At 37.9% G+C, this 20,829-nt stretch overlaps 1 protein-coding gene across 2 annotated transcripts in view; it reads right to left on the reverse strand.

Annotated features, from left to right (window-relative positions):
- Positions 1 to 18,575, reverse strand: part of wdr90 (WD repeat domain 90) — a 91,053-nt gene extending 72,478 nt beyond the window's left edge. For both annotated transcript variants that reach the window (XM_061909259.1, XM_061909258.1), the window contains exons 1-5: positions 18,238 to 18,575; positions 18,030 to 18,121; positions 10,596 to 10,772; positions 10,300 to 10,438; positions 2,305 to 2,478 (exon numbers count right to left, since the gene is read on the reverse strand). In XM_061909259.1, the coding sequence (XP_061765243.1) occupies positions 2,305 to 2,478; positions 10,300 to 10,438; positions 10,596 to 10,772; positions 18,030 to 18,121; positions 18,238 to 18,253 (598 nt within the window). In that variant the 5' untranslated portion in view covers positions 18,254 to 18,575. The remainder of the gene's footprint in view (positions 1 to 2,304; positions 2,479 to 10,299; positions 10,439 to 10,595; positions 10,773 to 18,029; positions 18,122 to 18,237) is intronic.
- Between the last annotated feature and the right edge of the window lie 2,254 nt (positions 18,576 to 20,829).

The raw sequence follows: 20,829 nt of genomic DNA on the forward strand, positions 1-20,829 counted from the left end.
AACTTAGAATTTCATGGCTGCAACACGTGCAAAAGTAGTTGGGAAAGGGCATGTTCACCACTCTGTTACATCACCTTTTCTTTTCACAACACTCAATAAACGTTTGGGAACAAAGGACACTAATTGTTGAAGCTTTGAAAGTGGAATTCTTTCCTATTCTTTTTTTATGTAGAGCTTCAGTCGTTCAACAGTCCGGGGTATCCACTGTCTTATTTTACGCTTCATAATGCGCAACACAATTTCGATAGGAGACAGGTCTGGACTGCAGGCGAGCCAGGAAAGTACCCGCACTCTTTTTTTACGAAGCCATGCTTTTGTAACATGTGCTGAATGTGGCTTGGCATTGTCTTGCTGAAATAAGCAGGGGCGTCCATGAAAAACACGGCGCTTAGATGGCAGCATAAGTTGTTCCAAAACCTGTATGTACCTTTCAGCATTAATGGTGCCTTCACAGATGTGTAAGTTACCCATGCCTTGGGAACTAATGCCCCCCCGTACCATCACAGATGCTGGCTTTTGAACTTTGTGTCTAACTGTCTGGATGGTTCGCTTCCCCTTTGGTCCGGATGACACGATGTCGAATATTTCCAAAAATAATTTGAAATGTGGACTCGTCAGACCACAGAACACTTTTCCACTTTGTGTCAGTCCATCATAGAGGATCCTGGGCCCAGAGAAGCCGGCTGCGTTTCTAGATGTTGTTGATAAATGGCTTTCGCTTTGCATAGTAGAGCTTTAACTTGCACTTACAGATGTAGCGACAAACTGTATTTAGTGACAGTGGTTTTCTGAAGTGTTCCTGAGCCCATGTGGTGATATCCTTTAGAGATTGATGTTGGTTTTTTATACAGTGCCGTCTGAGGGATCGAAGATCACGGTCATTCAATGTTGGTTTCCTGCCATGCCACTTACATGGAGTGATTTCTCCGAATTCTCTGAACGTTTTGATATTATGGACCGTTGATGTTGAAATCCCTAAATTCCTTGCATTTGCACTTTGAGAAACGTTGTTCTTAAACTGTTTGACTATTTGCTCAAGCAGTTGTGGACAAAGGGGTGTACCTCGCCCCATCCTTTCTTGTGAAAGACTGAGCATTTTTTGGAAAGCTGTTTTTATACCCAATCATGGCACCCACCTGTTCCCAATTAGCCTGCACACCTGTGAGATGTTCCAAATAAGTGTTTGATGAGTTTTCCTCAACATTATCAGTATTTATTGCCACCTTTCCCAACTTCTTTGTTATGTGTTGCTGGCATCAAAATCTAAAGTTAATGATTATTTGCAAAAAAAAATGTTTATCAGTTTGAACATCAAATATGTTGTCTTTGTAGCATATTCAACTCAATATGGGTTGAAAAGGATTTGCAAATCATTGTATTCCGATATATTTACATCTAACACAATTTCCCAACTCATATGGAAACGGGGTTTGTAAATATGAGCAAAGGGTCTGAATACTTAAAGCTATAGTTAAAGTACCAATGATTGTCACACACACCAGGTGTGGTGAAATGTGTCTTCTGCATTTGACCCATCCGCTTGTTCCCCCTACTGGGTGGTGAGGGAGGAGCATTGAGCAGCAGCGGTGGCCGCGCATGGGAATCATTTTTGGTGATTTAACCCACTATTCCTACCATTGATGCTGAGTGCCAAGCAAGGAGATAATGAGTCCCATTTTTATTGTTTTTGGTATGTCTCGGCTGGGGTTTGAACTCACGACCTACCGATCTCAGGGCGGATGCTCAAACCACAAGGCCATTAAGCAGGTTGTGACCATGAGATATTTCAGTTTTTCTTTTTTTGATAATTTTGCAAAAAAATATATACATTTCAGTTTTTTCTGCCAAGATGGGTGCTGAGTGTACATTAATGAAAAATAAAATTAACTTATTTGATTTTAGAAAATGGCTGTAATGAAACAAAGAGTGAAAATTTAAAGGGGCCTGAATACGTTCCGTACCAACTGTATGTCAAGGATTCACTCCTACAGCGTTCTCTTGACTAACAAAATGACCGGTTCACTGATTGAAGTGTCAACATCTGCGGCAATGAAAAGCTCTTTTGCTAATGGATTGATCTAAGAGTCCTTTTTTGTATCAGGCCGTCTTCTTTTTGTGCATTAGACTACAAAATACGGTGTAAATAGAGAACAACCAGTATTTATTATTATAGAACAACTGGGGGTATCCATAGCATAATTTTGTAAGAAATAGTACAGCTTTGTTTCTTTTGACTATTATTCACATAGAAATAGAGGACATCAATATAATTTATACAGTAATTCTGATCTATAGGATTCTTACCCGGATTGAGAAGCATGTTGGTTGTAAACATGTTTTTCACGGACATGTAGGCACAAAGCTTGACATTCTTAAGATGCTTGAAGTGGAGTTGGTTGAGGTAGGTTGAGAGTGTTTCCTGCAAATCCATCATCAGACAGGTCCAGCGGACCTGACCGGGAGATGGGGCTTCAGAAACTAGACCAAGGGAACAAAAAGTGTGATGACAACATTATGGAATACATTTGGTATGACTAATTATGAAGGCATTTAGCTACTTCCATTTACTCAAGCATATGCTTTTCACAATTAATTGTAAATCTTCCTAATATAATTGATTTACCTGCACCGCAAAGTGAACAGGAAAACGCAGCTCTCTTTTACCACAGTCATTTCAGCAAGTATGTTGCATATTACAGCAACAGAACCAACGTTGTAGTAATGATAAAGACAAAAATGCTCAGTAAGCATTAATGGCACTGACAAAATAAAGCAGGGCTATTCAACTGGACTAAATCTGGCCGGGGATGTTTAGGTTAAAACTTGTAAGAAACATTTTTGCAGAAAATTCCTTAAAAACTCCAGCGTGCTCCTGTTATATAAGGGAACTTGCACCACAGTAAACACATCGGCAGATCCTTGCATTGATATTTTAACCTTGCAAGCAAACAAATAACTTGTGATTTACATAATTGGGGCATTCCTCACGGCATCCCTTTAAGTCCTCTCATTTTTGTAAAAAAGATGGTATGATAAGATCATAACATGACTCATGTAAATAAGGTGTTGTAGCTTATTTACTTCAGATGCAGTCAGTACTCATTTGTTGTAACTATTTAGTTTTACTAGTAGTGTTCTTCTAGCAGGCCTCCAATTTTAACTTTTTAAGTTCAAGACAAGTGTTGCCTTAACGAAGGGCTCATATTTTAGGGCACCGAGGCAAGTTAGAAGGACACCAAGGCAAACATTATTTTCTTTCTAGGCAGGATATATACATGTATATTAGGGGAGTGGGAAAAAAATTCTCACGTTGTGCGATTCAGAATCGATTCTCTTTTTTTTTTTTATCGATTTTTTTTTTAATCAATCCAACAAAACAATACACAGCAATACCATAACAATGCAATTCTATTCCAAAACCAAACCTGACCCAGCAAAACTCAGAACTGCAATAAACAGAGCAACTGAGAGAAGACACAAACACGACACAGAACAAACCAAAAGTAGTGAAACAAAAATGAATATTATCAACAACAGTATCAATATTAGTTATAATTTCCGCAGAGCAGTGATTAAAAATCCCTGTGACATTACCATTAGACATTCATAAAAAAATAAAATAAAAGAACAATAGTGTCAGTGGCTTACACTTGCATCGCATCTCATAAGCTTGAAAACACAATGTGTCCAATATTTTCACAAAGATAAAATGAGTCATATTTTGGTTCGTTTAATAGTTAAAACAAATTTACATTATTGCAATCACTTGACAAAACATTGTCCTTTACAATTATAAAAGCTTTTTACAAAAATCTACTACTCTGCTTGCATGTCAGCAGACTGGGGTAGATCCTGCTGAAATCCTATGTATTGAATGAATAGAGAATCCTCTTAAAGCGGGAAAAAAATTGTTTTTGAATCGAGAATCGTGTTGAATTGGAAAAAAAAAAAATCAATTTTGAATCGAAACGTGACCCCAATAATCGATATTGAATCGAATCGGGGGACACCCAAAGTTTCGCAGCCCTAATATATATATACATATTTATATACAGTGGCGCAAACAAGTATTTAGTCAGCCACCGATTGTGCAAGTTCTCCCACTTAAAAGGATGACAGAGGTCAGTAATTTTCATCATAGGTACACTTCAACTGTGAGAGACATAATGTGAAAAAAAATCCAGGAATTCACTTAGCAGAAATTTTAAATCATTTTTTTGTAAATTATGTTGGAAAATAAGTATTTGGTCACTTCAAATAAGGAAGTCAAATCAAATCAAATCAACTTTATTTATAAAACACATTTCAAATTTACCACAGGGGTAGCCAAAGTGCTGTACAATGGGCAGGTTAAAAGATAATACGAGGACCGAGCAAACAACACAACACAACACAAAAAGAACATGATAAAAAATAAATAAATAAAACATAAAAACAGATTCACAGCAGGTGTATAATGGGGCGCCATTGCAGGATGGATATCAATCAGTGTTAAAAGCCAAGGAATAAAAGTATGTTTTTAAGAGTGATTTAAATACAGGAAGAGAGGAGGCTTGTCTAACACTCAGGGGTAGGTCGTTCCAGAGCTTGGGAGCAGCAGCGGCGAATGCTCTGTCACCTCTAAGCTTCAGCCTTGTGTCAGGGACCGTCAGTAGCAGCTGATCGGCTGATCTTAGGGATCGGGTGGGGCAGTAAGGCTGAAGGAGGTCGGAGTGATATGTTGGCGCAAGGTTGTATAGACATTTAAAAACAAATAAAAGGAGTTTAAAATTGATTCGATAACGCACTGGGAGCCAGTGAAGGGACGCTGATATAGGGGTGATGTGCTCACGTCTGCGGGTCTGTTTTAGCAGACGAGCAGCAGAGTTCTGCACGAGCTGCAGGCGGGCGAGGGAGGCCTGGCTAATGCCTACATACAGGGCATTACAGTAGTCTAAACGATTCGAGATAAAGGCGTGAATTAATTTCTCGAGATCATGTCCTGACAGAAGCGGTTTTACTTTCGCTATTTGGCGTAATTGAAAAAAGCTTTTTTGAACGACACTGCTGATTTGTTTTTCGAATTTAAAATCTGAGTCAAACTTTACCCCCAGGTTTGTGACACAGTCACTAAGATACGGGGTCAGAGTGACGAGGTCAACATTGGGGGAGGGAGAGCGACTTAGACCGAACAACATAACTTCCGTTTTGTCTTCATTTAGACTCAGGAAGTTAGCTGAAAGCCAGGCTTTGATGTTGTGCAGGCAGTAGATGAGACGTTGAACTGTGTTACTTTGTGCCATGGGAAAATAGATCTGGCAATCATCGGCATTAAAATGAAATGCAAAACCATACTTCCTAAAAATAGAACCAAGGGGGAGAAGGTAAAGCGCAAATAGGATTGGGGCAAGGATTGAGCCCTGGGGGACCCCGTGTGGTAGAGGAGCTGTGGAAGACATAAAACTGTCTATTTTTACACAAAAACTCCTGTCGGCTAGGTACGACCGGAACCAGTTGAGGGCGGCGCCCTTAATACCCACAAAGTTCTCAAGTTCTCAGTTGACAGGAGGATATCGTTAAAAACTTTTAGAAGCGCTGACTCTGTGCTGTGGAGGGCTTTAAAACCAGACTGGAACAGCGCGGTTATACCATTATCCTCTAAGAAGGGCAACAACTGACTGTACACAACCTTCTCTAATATTTCGGAAATGTATGGAAGATTAGAGATAGGTCTAAAGTTAGAGAGGAGAGAGGGGTCGAGGCTTGTTTTTTTAAGTAGAGGTCGTACCACTGCATGTTTAAACTCTACTGGAACTATTCCAAAAGAGAGGCTACTATTGATAATGTTAAGGACACTTGAAGATCTCTGGCTCTCACAGACCTGTAACTTCTTCTTTAAGAAGCTCTTCTGTCCTCCACTCGTTACCTGTATTAATGGAACCTGTTTGAACTCGTTATCTGTATAAAAGACTCCTGTCCACAGCCTCAAACAGTCAGACTCCAAACTCCACTATGGCCAAGACCAAAGAGCTGTCGAAGGACACAAGGAAAATAATTGTAGACCTGCACCAGACTGGGAAGAGTGAATCTACAATAGGCAAGCAGCTTGGTGTGAGAAAACCAACTGTGGGAGCAATTATCAGAAAATGGATGACATACAAGACCGATCTGGGGCTCCTTGTAAGATCTCATCCCGTGGGGTCAAAATGATCATGAGAACGGTGAGCAAAAATCCCAGAACCACACGGGTGGACCTGGTGAATGACCTGCAGAGAGCTTGGACCAAAGTAACAAAGGTTACCATCAGTAACACACTACGCCGACAGGGAATCAAATACTGCAGTGCCAGATGTGTCCCCCTGCTTAAGCCAGTGCATGTCCAGGCCCGTCTGAAGTTTGCCAGAGAGCACATGGATGATACAGCAGAGGATTGGGAGAATGTCATGTGGTCAGATGAAACCAAAATAGAACTTTTTGGTATAAACTCAACTCGTCGTGTTTGGAGGAAGCAGAATACTGAGGTGCATCCCAAGAACACCATACCTACTGTGAAGCATGGGGGTGGAAACATCATGCTTTGGGGCTGTTTTTCTGCTAAGGGGACAGGACGACTGATCCAGTTTAAGGAAAGAATGAATGGGGCTATGTATTGTGAGATTTTGAGCCAAAACCTCCTTCCATCAGTGAGAGATTTGAAGATGAAACGTGGCTGGGTCTTCCAGCATGACAATGATCCCAAACACACCGCCCGGGCAATGAAGTGGTGGCTTTGTAGGCAGCATTTGAAAGTCCTGGAGTAGCCTAGCCATTCCCCAGACCTCAACCCCATAGAAAATCTGTGGAGGGAGTTGAAAGTCCGTGTTGCTCGGCAACAGCCCCAAAACATCACTGCTCTTGAGAAGATCTGCACAGAGGAATGGGCCAAAATACCAGCTACTGTGTGTCCAAACCTGGTAAAGACCTGTAGTAATCGTTTGACCTTTGTTATTGCCAACAAAGGTTATATTACAAAGTATTGAGTTGAATTTTTGTTATTGACCAAATAATTATTTTCCACCATAATTTACAAATGAATTCTTTAAAATTCCTACAATGAGAATTCCTGGATTTTTTTTTTCACATTCTGTCTCTCACAGTTGAAGTGTACCTATGATGAAAATTACAGACCTAGGTCATCATTTTAAGTGGGAAAACTTGCACAATCAGTGGCTGACTAAATACTTTTTTGCCCAACTGTGTGTATATATATATATATATATATATATATATATATATATATATATATATATATATATATATATATATATATATATATATATATATATATGTACATACATACACACACACACAGACACACACACACACACAATCATTTTGAAAGATGGCACCTGATGGCCATGAGACGTATCTGCACTTTTTGTCCATATAGATAAAAATAGTATTCATGTATGAGATCAAGGGCTGCAAATTATGGCCAAAGTAATAATAAAGATTATTGTTATCAATATTGAAATCCTCATTATTGATTGTTAGGTAAAGCAGTGTTGAAGTGTGAACGTATTACTATTATGTCATTTGCAATGTGTAATAAAAAGGCTATAGATAAACTTTATACATAAATTTAAAGACAAATATTTTTTTTAATTCTTTAATATCAACTTTTTGTCATTACGTGATGCATTTATCTCTATTTTGACGGAGGTTTTTTTTTTTTATTTTAATATATATATATATATATATATTTTTTTTTTTTTTTTTTTTTTTTTTTTTTTAAGTTATTTACATTTATATGTACATGTAGATGCTCTATCGGGACGGATCCATTAAAAGTTTGAGCAGAAATATGTTGTATAGGAATTAACTATACAAAATAAAACATTAGCAAAATGATGTGTCACATGAATTATTTTTTTATTATAATACATTTGTGACATGAAAAAAACAAGTAATGTAAAAAAAAACAAAAACATGGCGTTTACTTTTTGATATCAAAATAAAACACAAAGCTGTTTGGCTAATGAAGATGAAGTCTAATAAACAAGCTTTGTTCTTCTCCAACACCACCCTAGTGTTTCAGTACAACAGTTTATTCAACAACCAAAAAACCTAAAGTGATGCCTCTCACATCGGATACCCAATCTTCACAGGCTTCGTTCAGTTTGATGAATGAGAACATTTGGGCTTGTATTGATGTTATTTGAGCACTGATACAGTTTGCAGTTAAATGCCTACTGAAATTAGATTTTCTTATTTAAACAGGAATAACAGGTCCATTCTATGTGTCACACTTGATCATTTCGCGATATTGCCATATTTTTGCTGAAAGGATTTAGTAGAGAACATCGACGATAAAGTTCGCAACTTTTGGTTGCTAATAGAAAAGCCCTGCCTTTACCGGAAGTATGTGCGCGTGACGTCACGAGTTGCAGGGCTCCACACATATTCACATTGTTTTTAATGGGAGCCACCAGCAATAAGAGCTATTCAGACCGAGAAAACGACATTTTCCCCATTAATTGGAGCGAGGATGAAAGATTAGTGTTTGAGGATATTGATAGCGAAGGACTAGAAAAAAAAATTAAATAAAATTAAGTTTAAAAAAAAAAAAAAGGCGATTGCATTGGGACGGATTCAGATGTTTTTAGACACATTTACTAGGATAATTCTGGGAAATCCCTTATCTTTCTATTGTGTTGCTAGTGTTTTAGTGAGTTAAATAGTACCTGATAGTCGGAGGGGTGTGTCCACGGGTGTCTTGAGGCCAGTGTCTGAGGGAAGTCGACGGCAGCTGTAAGGACGGCGCAAGCTCAGCTGATCTCCGGTAAGAGGTGACTTTTTACCACAATTTTCTCACCGAAAACTGCTGGTTGACATTTAGTCGGGATCCATGTTCGCTTGACCGCTCTGATCCATATTAAAGTTTCACCTCTGGGAATTTTTAACAAGGAATCACTGTGTGTTTGTGTGGCTAAAGGCTAAAGCTTGCCAACTCCATCTTTCTAATTTGACTCCTCCATTATTAATTGAAGAAATTGCAAAAGATTCAGCAACACAGATGTCCAAAATACTGTGTAATTATGGGGTTAAAGCAGACGACTTTTAGCCGCGAGTCGTGCAGCGCTAATATTTCCTTACAGTCCGTGACATCATGCGCATGCGTCATCATTCTGCAATGTTTTCAACAATAAACTGCGTGGGTAATTTAAAATTGCAATTTAGTAAACTAAACCGGCCGTATTGACATGTGTTGCAATGTTAATATTTCATCACTGATATATAAACTATCAGACTGCGTGGTCGGTAGTGGTGGGTTTCAGTAGGCCTTTAAATAGAGGATGAGTGAACATCCCAGTCACAAAGTAAATATTTTATAAACAAATTGTGACAACGTTCATGACACATCGCCTGCTGGAAAACATCAACTAGTTTTCTCTTTCACTGTATACTTAGTGTGGGGACAAGTGTGTCCGTCTACAATATTGTCCACACCTGTCTCCATCTAAACAGAGCAGTGTGCTCTTAACACACGCCGGGAAGCAAGGGTAAATGACGTAAACCCACCGCTTGGCTCAGTTTACTCCGAGGGGAAATCTCTGCAGCAAAGTCCGTGTAGTTTGTCCGCCATGACAAACACCGCTAGTGCGAATGCGCCTTACTTTGTGTTTTACTGCAAATGCATTAATAAAAGACGGTTTTTCGGTAATTAAAAACTTAAACTATATTACTAACCGTCTGGATTTTTATTGCAAATTATCATTATACCGTTTACCGTTACATCCCTAGTCCATTAACAAGTAAAAAGTCAAGGGCGGTCACGGCATGTTTTTGCCGCAAATCTTGGTCAATTTTTTGGGCATTACGGCAAAAGACAAGGGCAATCGCGGCAGTTGCCGTGGTTAAATTCGAGCCCTTTTCTTAGTTGCATTTTAGGTCTTCTATTTTTCATCATTTGGGCTATTCATTTGGTCATCCGACAGTTAGGTTCAAAAAACTTTGTACTCATTCATTTTTGCACTAGATTCTTAAAAACAATAGTGTTTTGTCAAAGAGCTTATCTTTGATTAGCTTTTTGCCAAAGGTCCTTAAAACCACAGCAGAATACTCCAGTAACTGACAAAATAAACAGACCAAACTCAAATGTCCATGGTAGAGGACATTGGTAGTAAAATTGGGGGTTTCCTACAGCCACATCTGTTAATGACAATGTTTTTGACCAGATGCTAGAAACTCTGGGTATTTTCATTTGTAGACCATGGACCGAGCGACTTTAGTAGACAGACGCAGTATTCATTTGAAGGTTACACTTTATATATATTTTACCTTGTCCTCCTGATGGGTCTTTAGTTTCAATGAACATATCTTTGTCAGATCCGCACAGGAAAGGCAGACAAAGTGATGTTGGAGTAGATTTGAACTCTTTGAACGTGTTGGAGATGGAGATTCGGACGACCCGGCCATCCTGCCCATAACAAAAAAGAAACAGAAGAGTGTTTTCCATTACTTTATCAATTAATTATATTGTTTTAGGCAAGTAATGTTTTTTATACACATTTTAAATGTGTACCTAAATTAGTGTCTGGCAAGTGCCTTGCAGTCTACAAAATTGTCAATATTACCTCTGCAATGACATCCAGCACAATCGAAAAAGATTTCCCCTGTGAAGGATTGAAGAGGAGGTAAAAATATCTTCCTGTCAAACCCATTGACTGGCTGGTGTTTTTAGGTACGAGGATGTACCCAATGGTAGGTACAGAACCCTTGATCCGAAACACGGAACAGTTGAGGGTCTTGTCCTAAGGTGGTTTAAGAGGGATGGACACAAACAGACAAACACATTTTAAATAAAGTCAAGTAACAAAATGTATGTTAATACCGTAACTGCATTTTGTTTCCCCAGCTGGGTGATATTGGGGAAGCAAAAAAACAACGACGGAGTGGAAAGACTGCAATGAGCTCAGAGAAGATGAGAGGTTTTACGAACATTTAAAAGTGAAAAACACAAGGACTGTGGTGAAATGTTTGTACTGTCAAACAGAGCTGACATTTCACAAAAGTACAGTGATACAAAATTGCCAGAAATCATTCTGCATATTTAGGAGCAGAAAACAAGGTAAAGGTATATTTTGGCAGCGAACGCCTTCTTATATGTTTGATTTGCATTACAAATGTTTTATTCTAACTCATGTGAAGACATGTTAGCATCTACAGTTTGAATGTTTACGCTAACAACTTGTTTTTCTAAAAAACATATACCCCTTTTCCAATTATTACCTTGCGTATATGGTAAATTGTTGAATACATTCCCACACAATTTATCATACTTTATCAGTCTTTTTGTTTAGTTATTTATTCATTATCTACTAGTACTAACTGGCAATGTTAATCTGGCAAAACATTTTTTTTTTTTAATTTTTAAACTTATTTTATTTAAATGTGTTGTTTGCAACTTTCTCAACAGTAAGATTTTTCTAAACAAAAAATACAGCAAGAACACTGCCTTATATTACCATTAGTGGTTTAACATAACACATTTGTTTGACAATTGTGAATATTTTTCAAAATTACAAAGTTTATGTAATAAAAAAGGTTACACCCCCCGCCCCCCCCCCGAACAAAATGATTGGTATATACAGCGGTCACTCACCCGGTCTCGTCATACAAAAGCAGTCTAAGAGAAGCAACAAACAATTTGCATTCATTGTTGTTGTTATGATATAATATACATTCAATGACAGCTAATGCCAGCTTTCCAAATTCCTATTATTAGCTAACAATGCCTGCATTTGCTACATACGTAGGTAATTAGGTCATTACGTACGAGAAGCCGTAAGAGGCTGGGTTATACTGTGTGAAATACATTGGCAAGTTAGCGCCCTCTAGGCATCTGTGTACATGTAATATATAGTAATGTTCCCGTTAAAAGGTGCAATTTAAATGTTATATGCATCCATCCATCCATTTCAACCGCTTGTCTCTTTTGGGGTCGCTGGAGCCCATCTCAGCTGCACTCGAGCGGAAGGCGGCGTACACCCTGGACAAGTCGCCACCCCATCTCAGGGCCAACGCAGATAGACAGACAACATTCAGACACTATGGTCAATTTAGTGTTGCCAATCAACCTATCCCCAGGTGCATGTTTTTGGAGGTGGGAGGAAGCTGGAGTACCCGGAGGGAACCCACGCAGTAACGGGGAGAACACACAAACTCCACACAGAAAGATCCCGAGCCCGGGATTGAACCCAGGACTACTCAGGACCTTTGTATTGTGAGGCAGATGCACTAACCCCTCTCCCACTGTTATATGCATTTATAGAAAAAAAGAATAAAGGTCATTAGAAAAATCTTTGTTAATTACAAGCATTTTACCTAAAAGTCAGAGGCTAAAAAGTGCGTTCTATCAGATTACTTGAATAATTGAACAAATTATTCGATAGATTATCGATAGTGTTTTGATGTAAGATATAAGATATTGTTATATATGCCCCTACAACCGAGCAAACTGACACGTGTTCCACCCGTGGCAGAGCATTTTGTGCCCGCATAGGTCTGACGAGACACATACGGACACATGGCATCTTCCCGAGCCAGTAGTCACGGCCATTTTTGCCTGGCGGTGGATGAACTATGCTTAAAGTAAAGACTTGAATTACAGGTATTACGCCGGTTGGTGTAGCAAATGTTACACCCTTAAGAATTACTTTTATTGTCATTCAAGTTTGAACTTTACAGTACAGATAAGAACAACATTCTGTTGCATTAGCTCGTTGTAGTGCATGATAAAAGAGCAATAAGGTGCAGTTATAAAAAATAGAAGGCCTCATAATATGAAAGTCCTGTGTTCGATCCTGCGCTCGGGATCTTTCTGTGTGAAGTTTGCATGTTCTCCCCGTGACTGCTTGGGTTCCCACCGGGTACTCCGGCTTCCTCCTACCTCCAAAGACATGCACCTGGGGATAGGTTTATTGGCAACACCAAATCAACCTTAGTGTGTGAATATGAGTGTGAAAGTTGTCTGTCTATCTGTGTTGGCCCTTCGATGAGGGAGAGCGACTTGTCCAGGGTGTACTCCGCCTTCCGCCCAATTGTAGTTGAGATCGGCTCCAGCAGCCGCCGCAACCCCGAAAGGAATAAGCAGTAGAAAATGGACTGATGGATGGATAAACAAATAGATTACTGTTCGGATAAATATATTGCACTTTTGCATAAGCATCCACGTTTATGGATGTATGTTATATTGTCTTTATATTCCAGCGAGTTAATCCGTTTTTCGGGGGAATTGATGGTATTATGATGCGTGATACAGTGTACCCCGTAAGAGCCAACCAAAATACCTGGTTTTACTCCCTTGCATTAGAGATTGCTAGAGATTGACATAACTTTGTTTTTCAAGAATGCTATTAAAGAAGGTAAGTGTGACGGACTGTGCTGAGGATAAGCATATAATACTGGATGTGAATTCTCCCTGCCCACTGGGTGTGAGTTTTCCTTGCCCTTTTATGGGTTCTTCCGAGGATGTTGTAGTCGTAATGATTTGTGCAGTCCTTTGAGACATTTGTGATTTGGGGCTATATAAATAAACATTGATTGATTGATTGATGACATTCATTCAATTAATGACAGAAAACTACTAATCTACTAGTTTGAGCTATACTAAAGCAGAATGAATCCATTGCCGGCCGAGAATGTTAAAATAATATCTAAACCAGGGGTCACCAACCTTTTTGAAACCAAGAGCTACTTCTTGGGTACTGATTAATGCAAAGGGCTACCAGTTGGATACACACTTAAAACAATTTGACAGAAATAGCCAATTTGCTCAATTTACCTTTAATAAATAAATGTATATATATATATATATATATATATATATATATATATATATATAAAATGGGTATTTCTATCTGTCATTCCGTCGTACATTTTTTTTCCATTTACGGAAGGTTTTTTTGTAGAAAATAAATAATGAAAAAACACTTAATTGAACGGTTTAAATGTGGAGAAAACACGGAAAAAATTAAAATTTAATTTTGAAACATAGTTTATCTTCAATGTTGACACTTTAAAATTCAAATTCAACTGAAAAAATGAAGAGAAAAACTAGTTAATTCGAATCTTTTTGAAAAAATAAAAATAAAAAATTTATGGAACATCATTAAGAATGTTTCCTGATTAGGATTAATTTTAGAATTTTGATGACATGTTTTATATATGTTAAAATCCAATCTGCATTTTAGAATATATAACAAACTGGACCAAGCTATATTTCTAACAAAGACAAATCATTATTTCTTCTAGATTTTCCAGAACAAAAATTTTAAAAGAAATTCAAGACTTTGAAATAAGATTTAAATTTGATTTTAAAGATATTCTAGATTTGCCAGAATAATTTTTTGAAATTTTTATCATAATAAGTTTGAAGAAATATTTCACAAATATTCTTCGTCGAACAAACCAAAGCTAAAATGAAAAATTAAATTCAAATGTATTTATTATTCTTTACAATAAAAAAAAAAACTTGAACATTGATTTAAATTTTCAGGAAAGAAGAGGAAGGAATTTAAAAGGTAAAAAGGTATATGTGTTTAAAAATCCAAAATGACTTTTAAGGTTGTATTTTTTCTCTAAAATTGTCTTTCTGAAAGTTATAAGAAGCAAATTAAAAAATAAACGAATTTATTTAAACAAGTGAAGACCAAGTCTTTAAATTATTTTGTTGGATTTTCAAATTCTATTTGAGTTTTGTCTCTCTTAAAATTAAAAATGTCAAGCAAAGCGAGACCAGCTTGCTAGTAAATAAAAATAAATTAAAAAATAGAGGCAGCTCACTGGTAAGTGCTGCTATTTGAGCTATTTTTAGAACAGGCCAGCGGGCAACTCATTTGGTCCTTACGGGCGACCTGGTGCCCGCGGGCACCGCGTTGGTGACCCCTGCTGTAGACGTTCGCTCTCCAAAGTAACAACCACCAATTGATTTTGAATTATTTCAATGAGCGACATTGGCTTCAAATGCAAATGTTTTGAGTTAAGAGCTCCGTCAGGGGAACAATTATCTCCTAAGTTGAAGTACTACTGTACTGCAACTGTGCATATAGTATAGGCCAGTGGTTCTCAACCTTTTTTCAGTGATGTACCCCCTGTGAACATTTTTTTTATTCAAGTATCCCCTAATCAGAGCAAAGCATTTTTGTTTGAAAAAAAAGAGAAAAAGAAGTAAAATACAGCACTATGTCATCAGTTTCTGATTTATTAAATTGTATAACAGTGCAAAATAATGCTCATTTGTACGTGTGTAACGGTATGTGTATTTGTGTTGAACCATTTCGGTACGGGGGTTTCGGTTCAGTTTGGAGGTGTACCGAACGACACAGACATATTAAGTAGCGCCGCACGTCGTGCAAACAATGCACACCGAGGCACCATGAATTGATTTATGTGGACCCCGACTTAAACATGTTGAAAAATGTATTGGGGTGTTACCATTTAGTGGTCAATTGTACGGAATATGTACTGTACTGTGCAATTCGCTGATAAAAGTTTCAATCAATCAAAAAAACAACAACACACAGCATGCTATCAATGACTGGACTATGATAAACTGACCATACCTCCTCTTTTCACTGGATATGTCCTCTTTGCGGGGCTGTCCAGGTGGAGTTTCTTAAATGCCTCGAATGTCCGGCCTATGAGTTATGGTTGCGTGTATTTTCAATGTACGTTCAGGGTTAAGAAAGGGTTAAAAACAAAAAAAAAGTGCTGCGTGCATTCGTAAGGGAGGGGCATAGACAGAGAGAGTGAGAGAGTTATGATAAACGCGCATGCGTCGCCAGGCTCTGCTTTTTACCCATAGATTTATCAGAATTTATTTTTTTTATCTATAGCAAGGGTGTCGAAAGTGTGCCCCGCAGGCCATTTGCAGCCCACAGCTAATGTTTTAAAGGCCCACGGCACATTCTAAAAATACTATTAAAATAAAAAAAACATAAAAGTGAAATAAAAAAAAAGGCTAAATGTAATTTAGAAAAAGTTGCAACGTTGACTAATAAAACAAAGCTGTTTTTTTTTTTCTTTCAAACTGTCATTGCTCAAAACATAATATTGAATCAAAATCAATGTTGTTATGAATTATTGACCTATCCAAGTTTCCGATTACTTCACATCAAATATTCCACTAAGAAAAATATTTTTGGGTGGAAGATTTATCAAATTTGTTAAATAAATAATCAAAAAAATTATATTTTGTTGTTTTCTTACTGTACCAAAAAGGAACCTAACCGTGACCTCTGAAACGAGGTACGTACCGAAACGACATTTTTGTGTACCGTTACACCCCTATTTTGAAAAAAATAAATAAAAATGACTAAAAACTTGTTGAAAAATTAACAAGTGATTCAAATATAAATAAAGATTTCTACACATAGAAGTAATCATCAACTTAAAGTGCCCTCTTTGGGGATTGTAATAGAGATCCATCTGGATTCATGAACTTAATTCTAAACATTTCTTCACAAAAAAATTAATCTTTAACATCAATATTTATGGAACATCCATCCATCCATCCATTTTCTACCGCTTATTCCCTTTCAAAAAATCTAGCTGTCAACACTGAATATTGCATTGTTGCATTTCTTTTCACAGTTTATGAACTTACATTCATATTTTGTTGAAGTATTATTCAATAAATATATTTATAAAGGACTTTTGAATTGTTGCTATTTTTAAGAATATTTTAAAAAATCTCACGTACCCCTTGGCATATCTTCAAGTACCCCCAGGGTTACGCGTACCCCCATTTGAGAACCACTGGTATAGGCTACACCAGGGGTCACCAACGCGGTGCCCGCGGGCACCAGGTAGCCCGTAAGGACCAGATAAGTAGCCTGCTGGCCTGTTCTAAAAATAGCTCAAATAGCAGCACTTATCAGTGAGCTGCCTCTATTTTTAAAATTGTATTTATTTATTAGCAAGCTGGTCTCGCTTTGCTCGACGTTTTTAATTCTAAGAGAGACAAAACTCAAATAGAATTTGAAAATCCAAGAAAATATTTTAAAGACTTGGTCTTCATTTGTTTAAATAAATTAATTTATTTATTTTTTTACTTTGCTTCTTACAAACTTTCAGCAAGACAATTTTAGAGAATAAATACAACCTTAAAAATGATTTTAGGATTGTTAAACACATACACCTTTTTACCTTTTAAATTCCTTCCTCTTCTTTACTGACAATTTAAATCAATGTTCAAGTATTTTTTTTTATTGTAAAGAATAATAAATACATTTTAATATAATTCTTCATTTTAGCTTCTGTTTGTTCGACAAACAATATTTGTGAAATATTTCTTCAAACTCATGATTAAAATTCCCCAAAAATATTCTGGCGAATCCAGAAAATCTGTAGAATCAAATTTGAATTTTATTTCAAAGTCTTTTGAATTTCTTTTAAAATTTTTGTTCTGGAAAATCTAGAAGAAATAATGATTTGTCTTTGTTAGACATATAGCTTGGTCCAATTTGTTATATATTCTAACAAAGTGCAGATTGGAAATTTTGATGACATTTCAACATGTCATCAAAATTCTAAAATTAATCTTAATCGGGAAAAATTATTAATGATGTTCCATTAATTATTTTTTTAATTTTTTCAAAAAGATTCGAATTATCTAGTTTTTCTCTTCATTTTTTTTCGGTTGAATTTTGAATTTTAAAGAGTCGAAATTGAAGATAAACTATGTTTAAAAATTTTATTTTATTTTTTTCCGTGTTTTCGCTTCTTTTAGATCGTTCAATTAAGTGTTTTTTCATAATTTATTCTCTACAAAAAACCTTCTGTAAAAGGAAAAAAAAATGTACGACGGAATGACAGACAGAAATACCCATTTTTTACATATATATAGATTTATTTAATAAAGGTAAATTGAGCAAATTGGCTACTTCTGGCAATTTATTTAAGTGTGTATCAAACTGGTTGCCCTTTGCATTAATCAGTACCCAAGAAGTAGCTCTTGGTTTCAAAAAGGTTGGTGACCCCTGGGCTACACAGTACAGTTCACGCACCGTGTATGATGACACATCGCCTCCTTTTGAAGCTTTCTTCCACTCTGCAACTCCGAAATGTTTGAAAATGTTGACGAAAGGTTCTTGCCAAGCTGTTAAATATGAAAGAGGTCCCGGTGAGTACAATTTCAAAGCAAAACTGAACTGAAATCAAAGTTGTTCCATTTCATACAGGTCTGTTAATTTAGCATCGTGGTAAAGTTCCTACCTGCTTTGGAGGCCATAGACAGTAAACAAGCAGACTCCACTTGTTGGTCATGTGAGGTGAGAACTTAGCTCAGGTCAGCACAACTCGCCTCGCTGCCTTCTCGTACTTTCACAAGCATTAGCTTGTAAACATGCTGCTAAACAATTAGCCAGGCGCCGTCTCCGATAACCACTGGTTGTAACTACACACACGTCAAAGAGCCGAGCAAGGGAAGGTCGAGTTATTATTGTTAAGAGAGAATTACCAAGACGACTTTACTTGACAGCTATATGGAAGCGTTTATATCCTTCCCGCTTTAGTTGCCGCTGTTGCCAACAACAGCGCGATAGGCGTGACGTCACCACGCAATGCACGCAGTACATGCGCTTATGGGTAATGTAGTTCTTATTGACTATGCGGTACAGGGGACTTTTTAACCTGACTCTCGCCAGATCCTTGGAGTTCGCTGAGCTCCACACAAGGATCTGGGACTTCTCAATGGGAGATGTGTTGTAAAAAAATAAAAAATCATTCTATGTGATTGTATGAACCACTTCTCCCTTATCTTGAATGACATGCGACTTCAACCACTCACATCGAAATCGACCCGTGACACTGATGAGAGCGACGCTGGGGAATCCAAAACAGAACGGTCGACATATTGAATAACAACAGAGCAAAACGTTGTCTATTCATCTTTTAGATAATTAATATTATCAGGGACGGCGTGGCGCAGTGGGGAGAGTGGCCGTGCGCAACCCGAGGGTCACTGGTTCAAATCCCACCTAGAACCAACCTCGTCACGTCCGTTGTGTCCTGAGCAAGACACTTCACCCTTGCTCCTGATGGGTGCTGGTTGGCGCCTTGCATGGCAGCTCCCTCCATCAGTGTGTGAATGTGTGTGTGAATGGGTAAATGTGGAAGTAGTGTCAAAGCGCTTTGAGTACCTTGAAGGTAGAAAAGCGCTATACAAGTACAACCCATTTATCATTTATTAGATGGATTGGACAAAACAGTTGCAATTGCAGAATCAATATCATTGTTGTTTGAATCAAACAGTCACTTTGGTGCTACGTGACATCTATGAAATCCCAACCGGCAATCATGATTGGTTAACTATTTTTTGCTATCTTGAAGGAGTTTGCATTGCCCTCGATCCCAGATCCTTGTGTGGAGCTCAGCGAACTACAAGGATCTGGCAAGAGTCAGGTTCGGGACTTTTATGTATGTGCTGTAATCAATGACAAAATATGCTAACATATCAACTGGTGTAAACATGGGCGTATTTGAAGGCTAAGGTGTATAAATGAGGCTTAAGGTAGGACTTAAATTGTTGCGATCCGTGACTCGGATCTTCACATGTTTATTTTTCCATCTTTTGTTTCATTCGCTTCTGACCCACTCACTTCCTGTTTAGTCCGTTACCATGGTTACACATTGCTTTCACCTGCTCCTCGTTTTCTACACACACCTGGTTTTCCTTGATTACTCGCTATATAAGCCTTCCTCTTTTCTTTGTTCAGTCTGGGTCCATAAATTTGCCTTTGAGCAACAATATCGACTGACTTATCATAGGTATATTCTCGCTAGCTTTTCACGCTAAGCCTGTGTTTTATTCCAGCTCTCACGCTGATGAATTGTTTTTCCTTTTTGTGTGCCTTCGTGCCAGTCTTAGTTTTTCTGTTTTCTATTCTTAGCTTTCATGCTAGCGCCCTTGGTTTATTTTGTCTGTTAGCCCCAGTATTTTTGTTCATAGCCTGCTTTTGTTAAGTTTAATAAATCATTTAAACTTACCATTGCTGTGTTCTTGTCGACGCATTCACGGAGGGACAAATTCGGCATTACTATGCCAATCAGTCTCCACATAAATGCGTCTACTGAGGTAGCATCTCTAACCTCCATCACAATTCGCCACCTCTCTCCCCACCTGAACCCCCCCCCCCCCCCTCCTATTATCTCTTCTCCGATTTTCTTCTTCCCACTACCTTTGCAATCTCTGACCTCTTACTCAAATCAAAGCCCACCACATGCCAGCTTGATCCACTCCCCTCAACCATAGTCAAATCCTGCCTCTCCTCTCTGCCCCCTCTCGTATGCGACATTCTTCACTCCTCACTCTCATCTGGAATAATCCCTTAATCTTTCAAAACTGCCGCTGTCACCCCCATAGTAAAGAAACCTGGCAAAGACCCCAACAATTGCAATAATCTCCGTCCCATTTCTAACCTACCTTTCATTTCCGAAATTCTTGAAAAATCTGTTGCCTTCCAACTTTACACCCATTTAACCCTTCACTCACTTTTCAATCTGGTTTTCGCCCCCGTCACAGCACATACATTGCTTTAAAGGCCTACTGAAATGAGATTTTCTTATTTAAACGGGAATAGCAGGTCCATTGTATGTGTCATACTTGATCATTTCCCGATATTGCCATATTTTTGCTGAAAGGATTTAGTAGAGAACATCGACGATAAGGTTCGCAACTTTTGGTCGCTAATAAAAAAGCCTTGCCTTTACCGGAAGTAGCAGACGATGTGCGCGTGACGTCACTGGTTGTAGAGCTCCTCACATCCTCACATTGTTTACAATCATAGCCACCAGCAGCTAGAGCGA

Source organism: Nerophis ophidion, linkage group LG08 (genome assembly GCF_033978795.1).
Source record: "Nerophis ophidion isolate RoL-2023_Sa linkage group LG08, RoL_Noph_v1.0, whole genome shotgun sequence".
Taxonomy (NCBI): domain Eukaryota; kingdom Metazoa; phylum Chordata; class Actinopteri; order Syngnathiformes; family Syngnathidae; genus Nerophis; species Nerophis ophidion.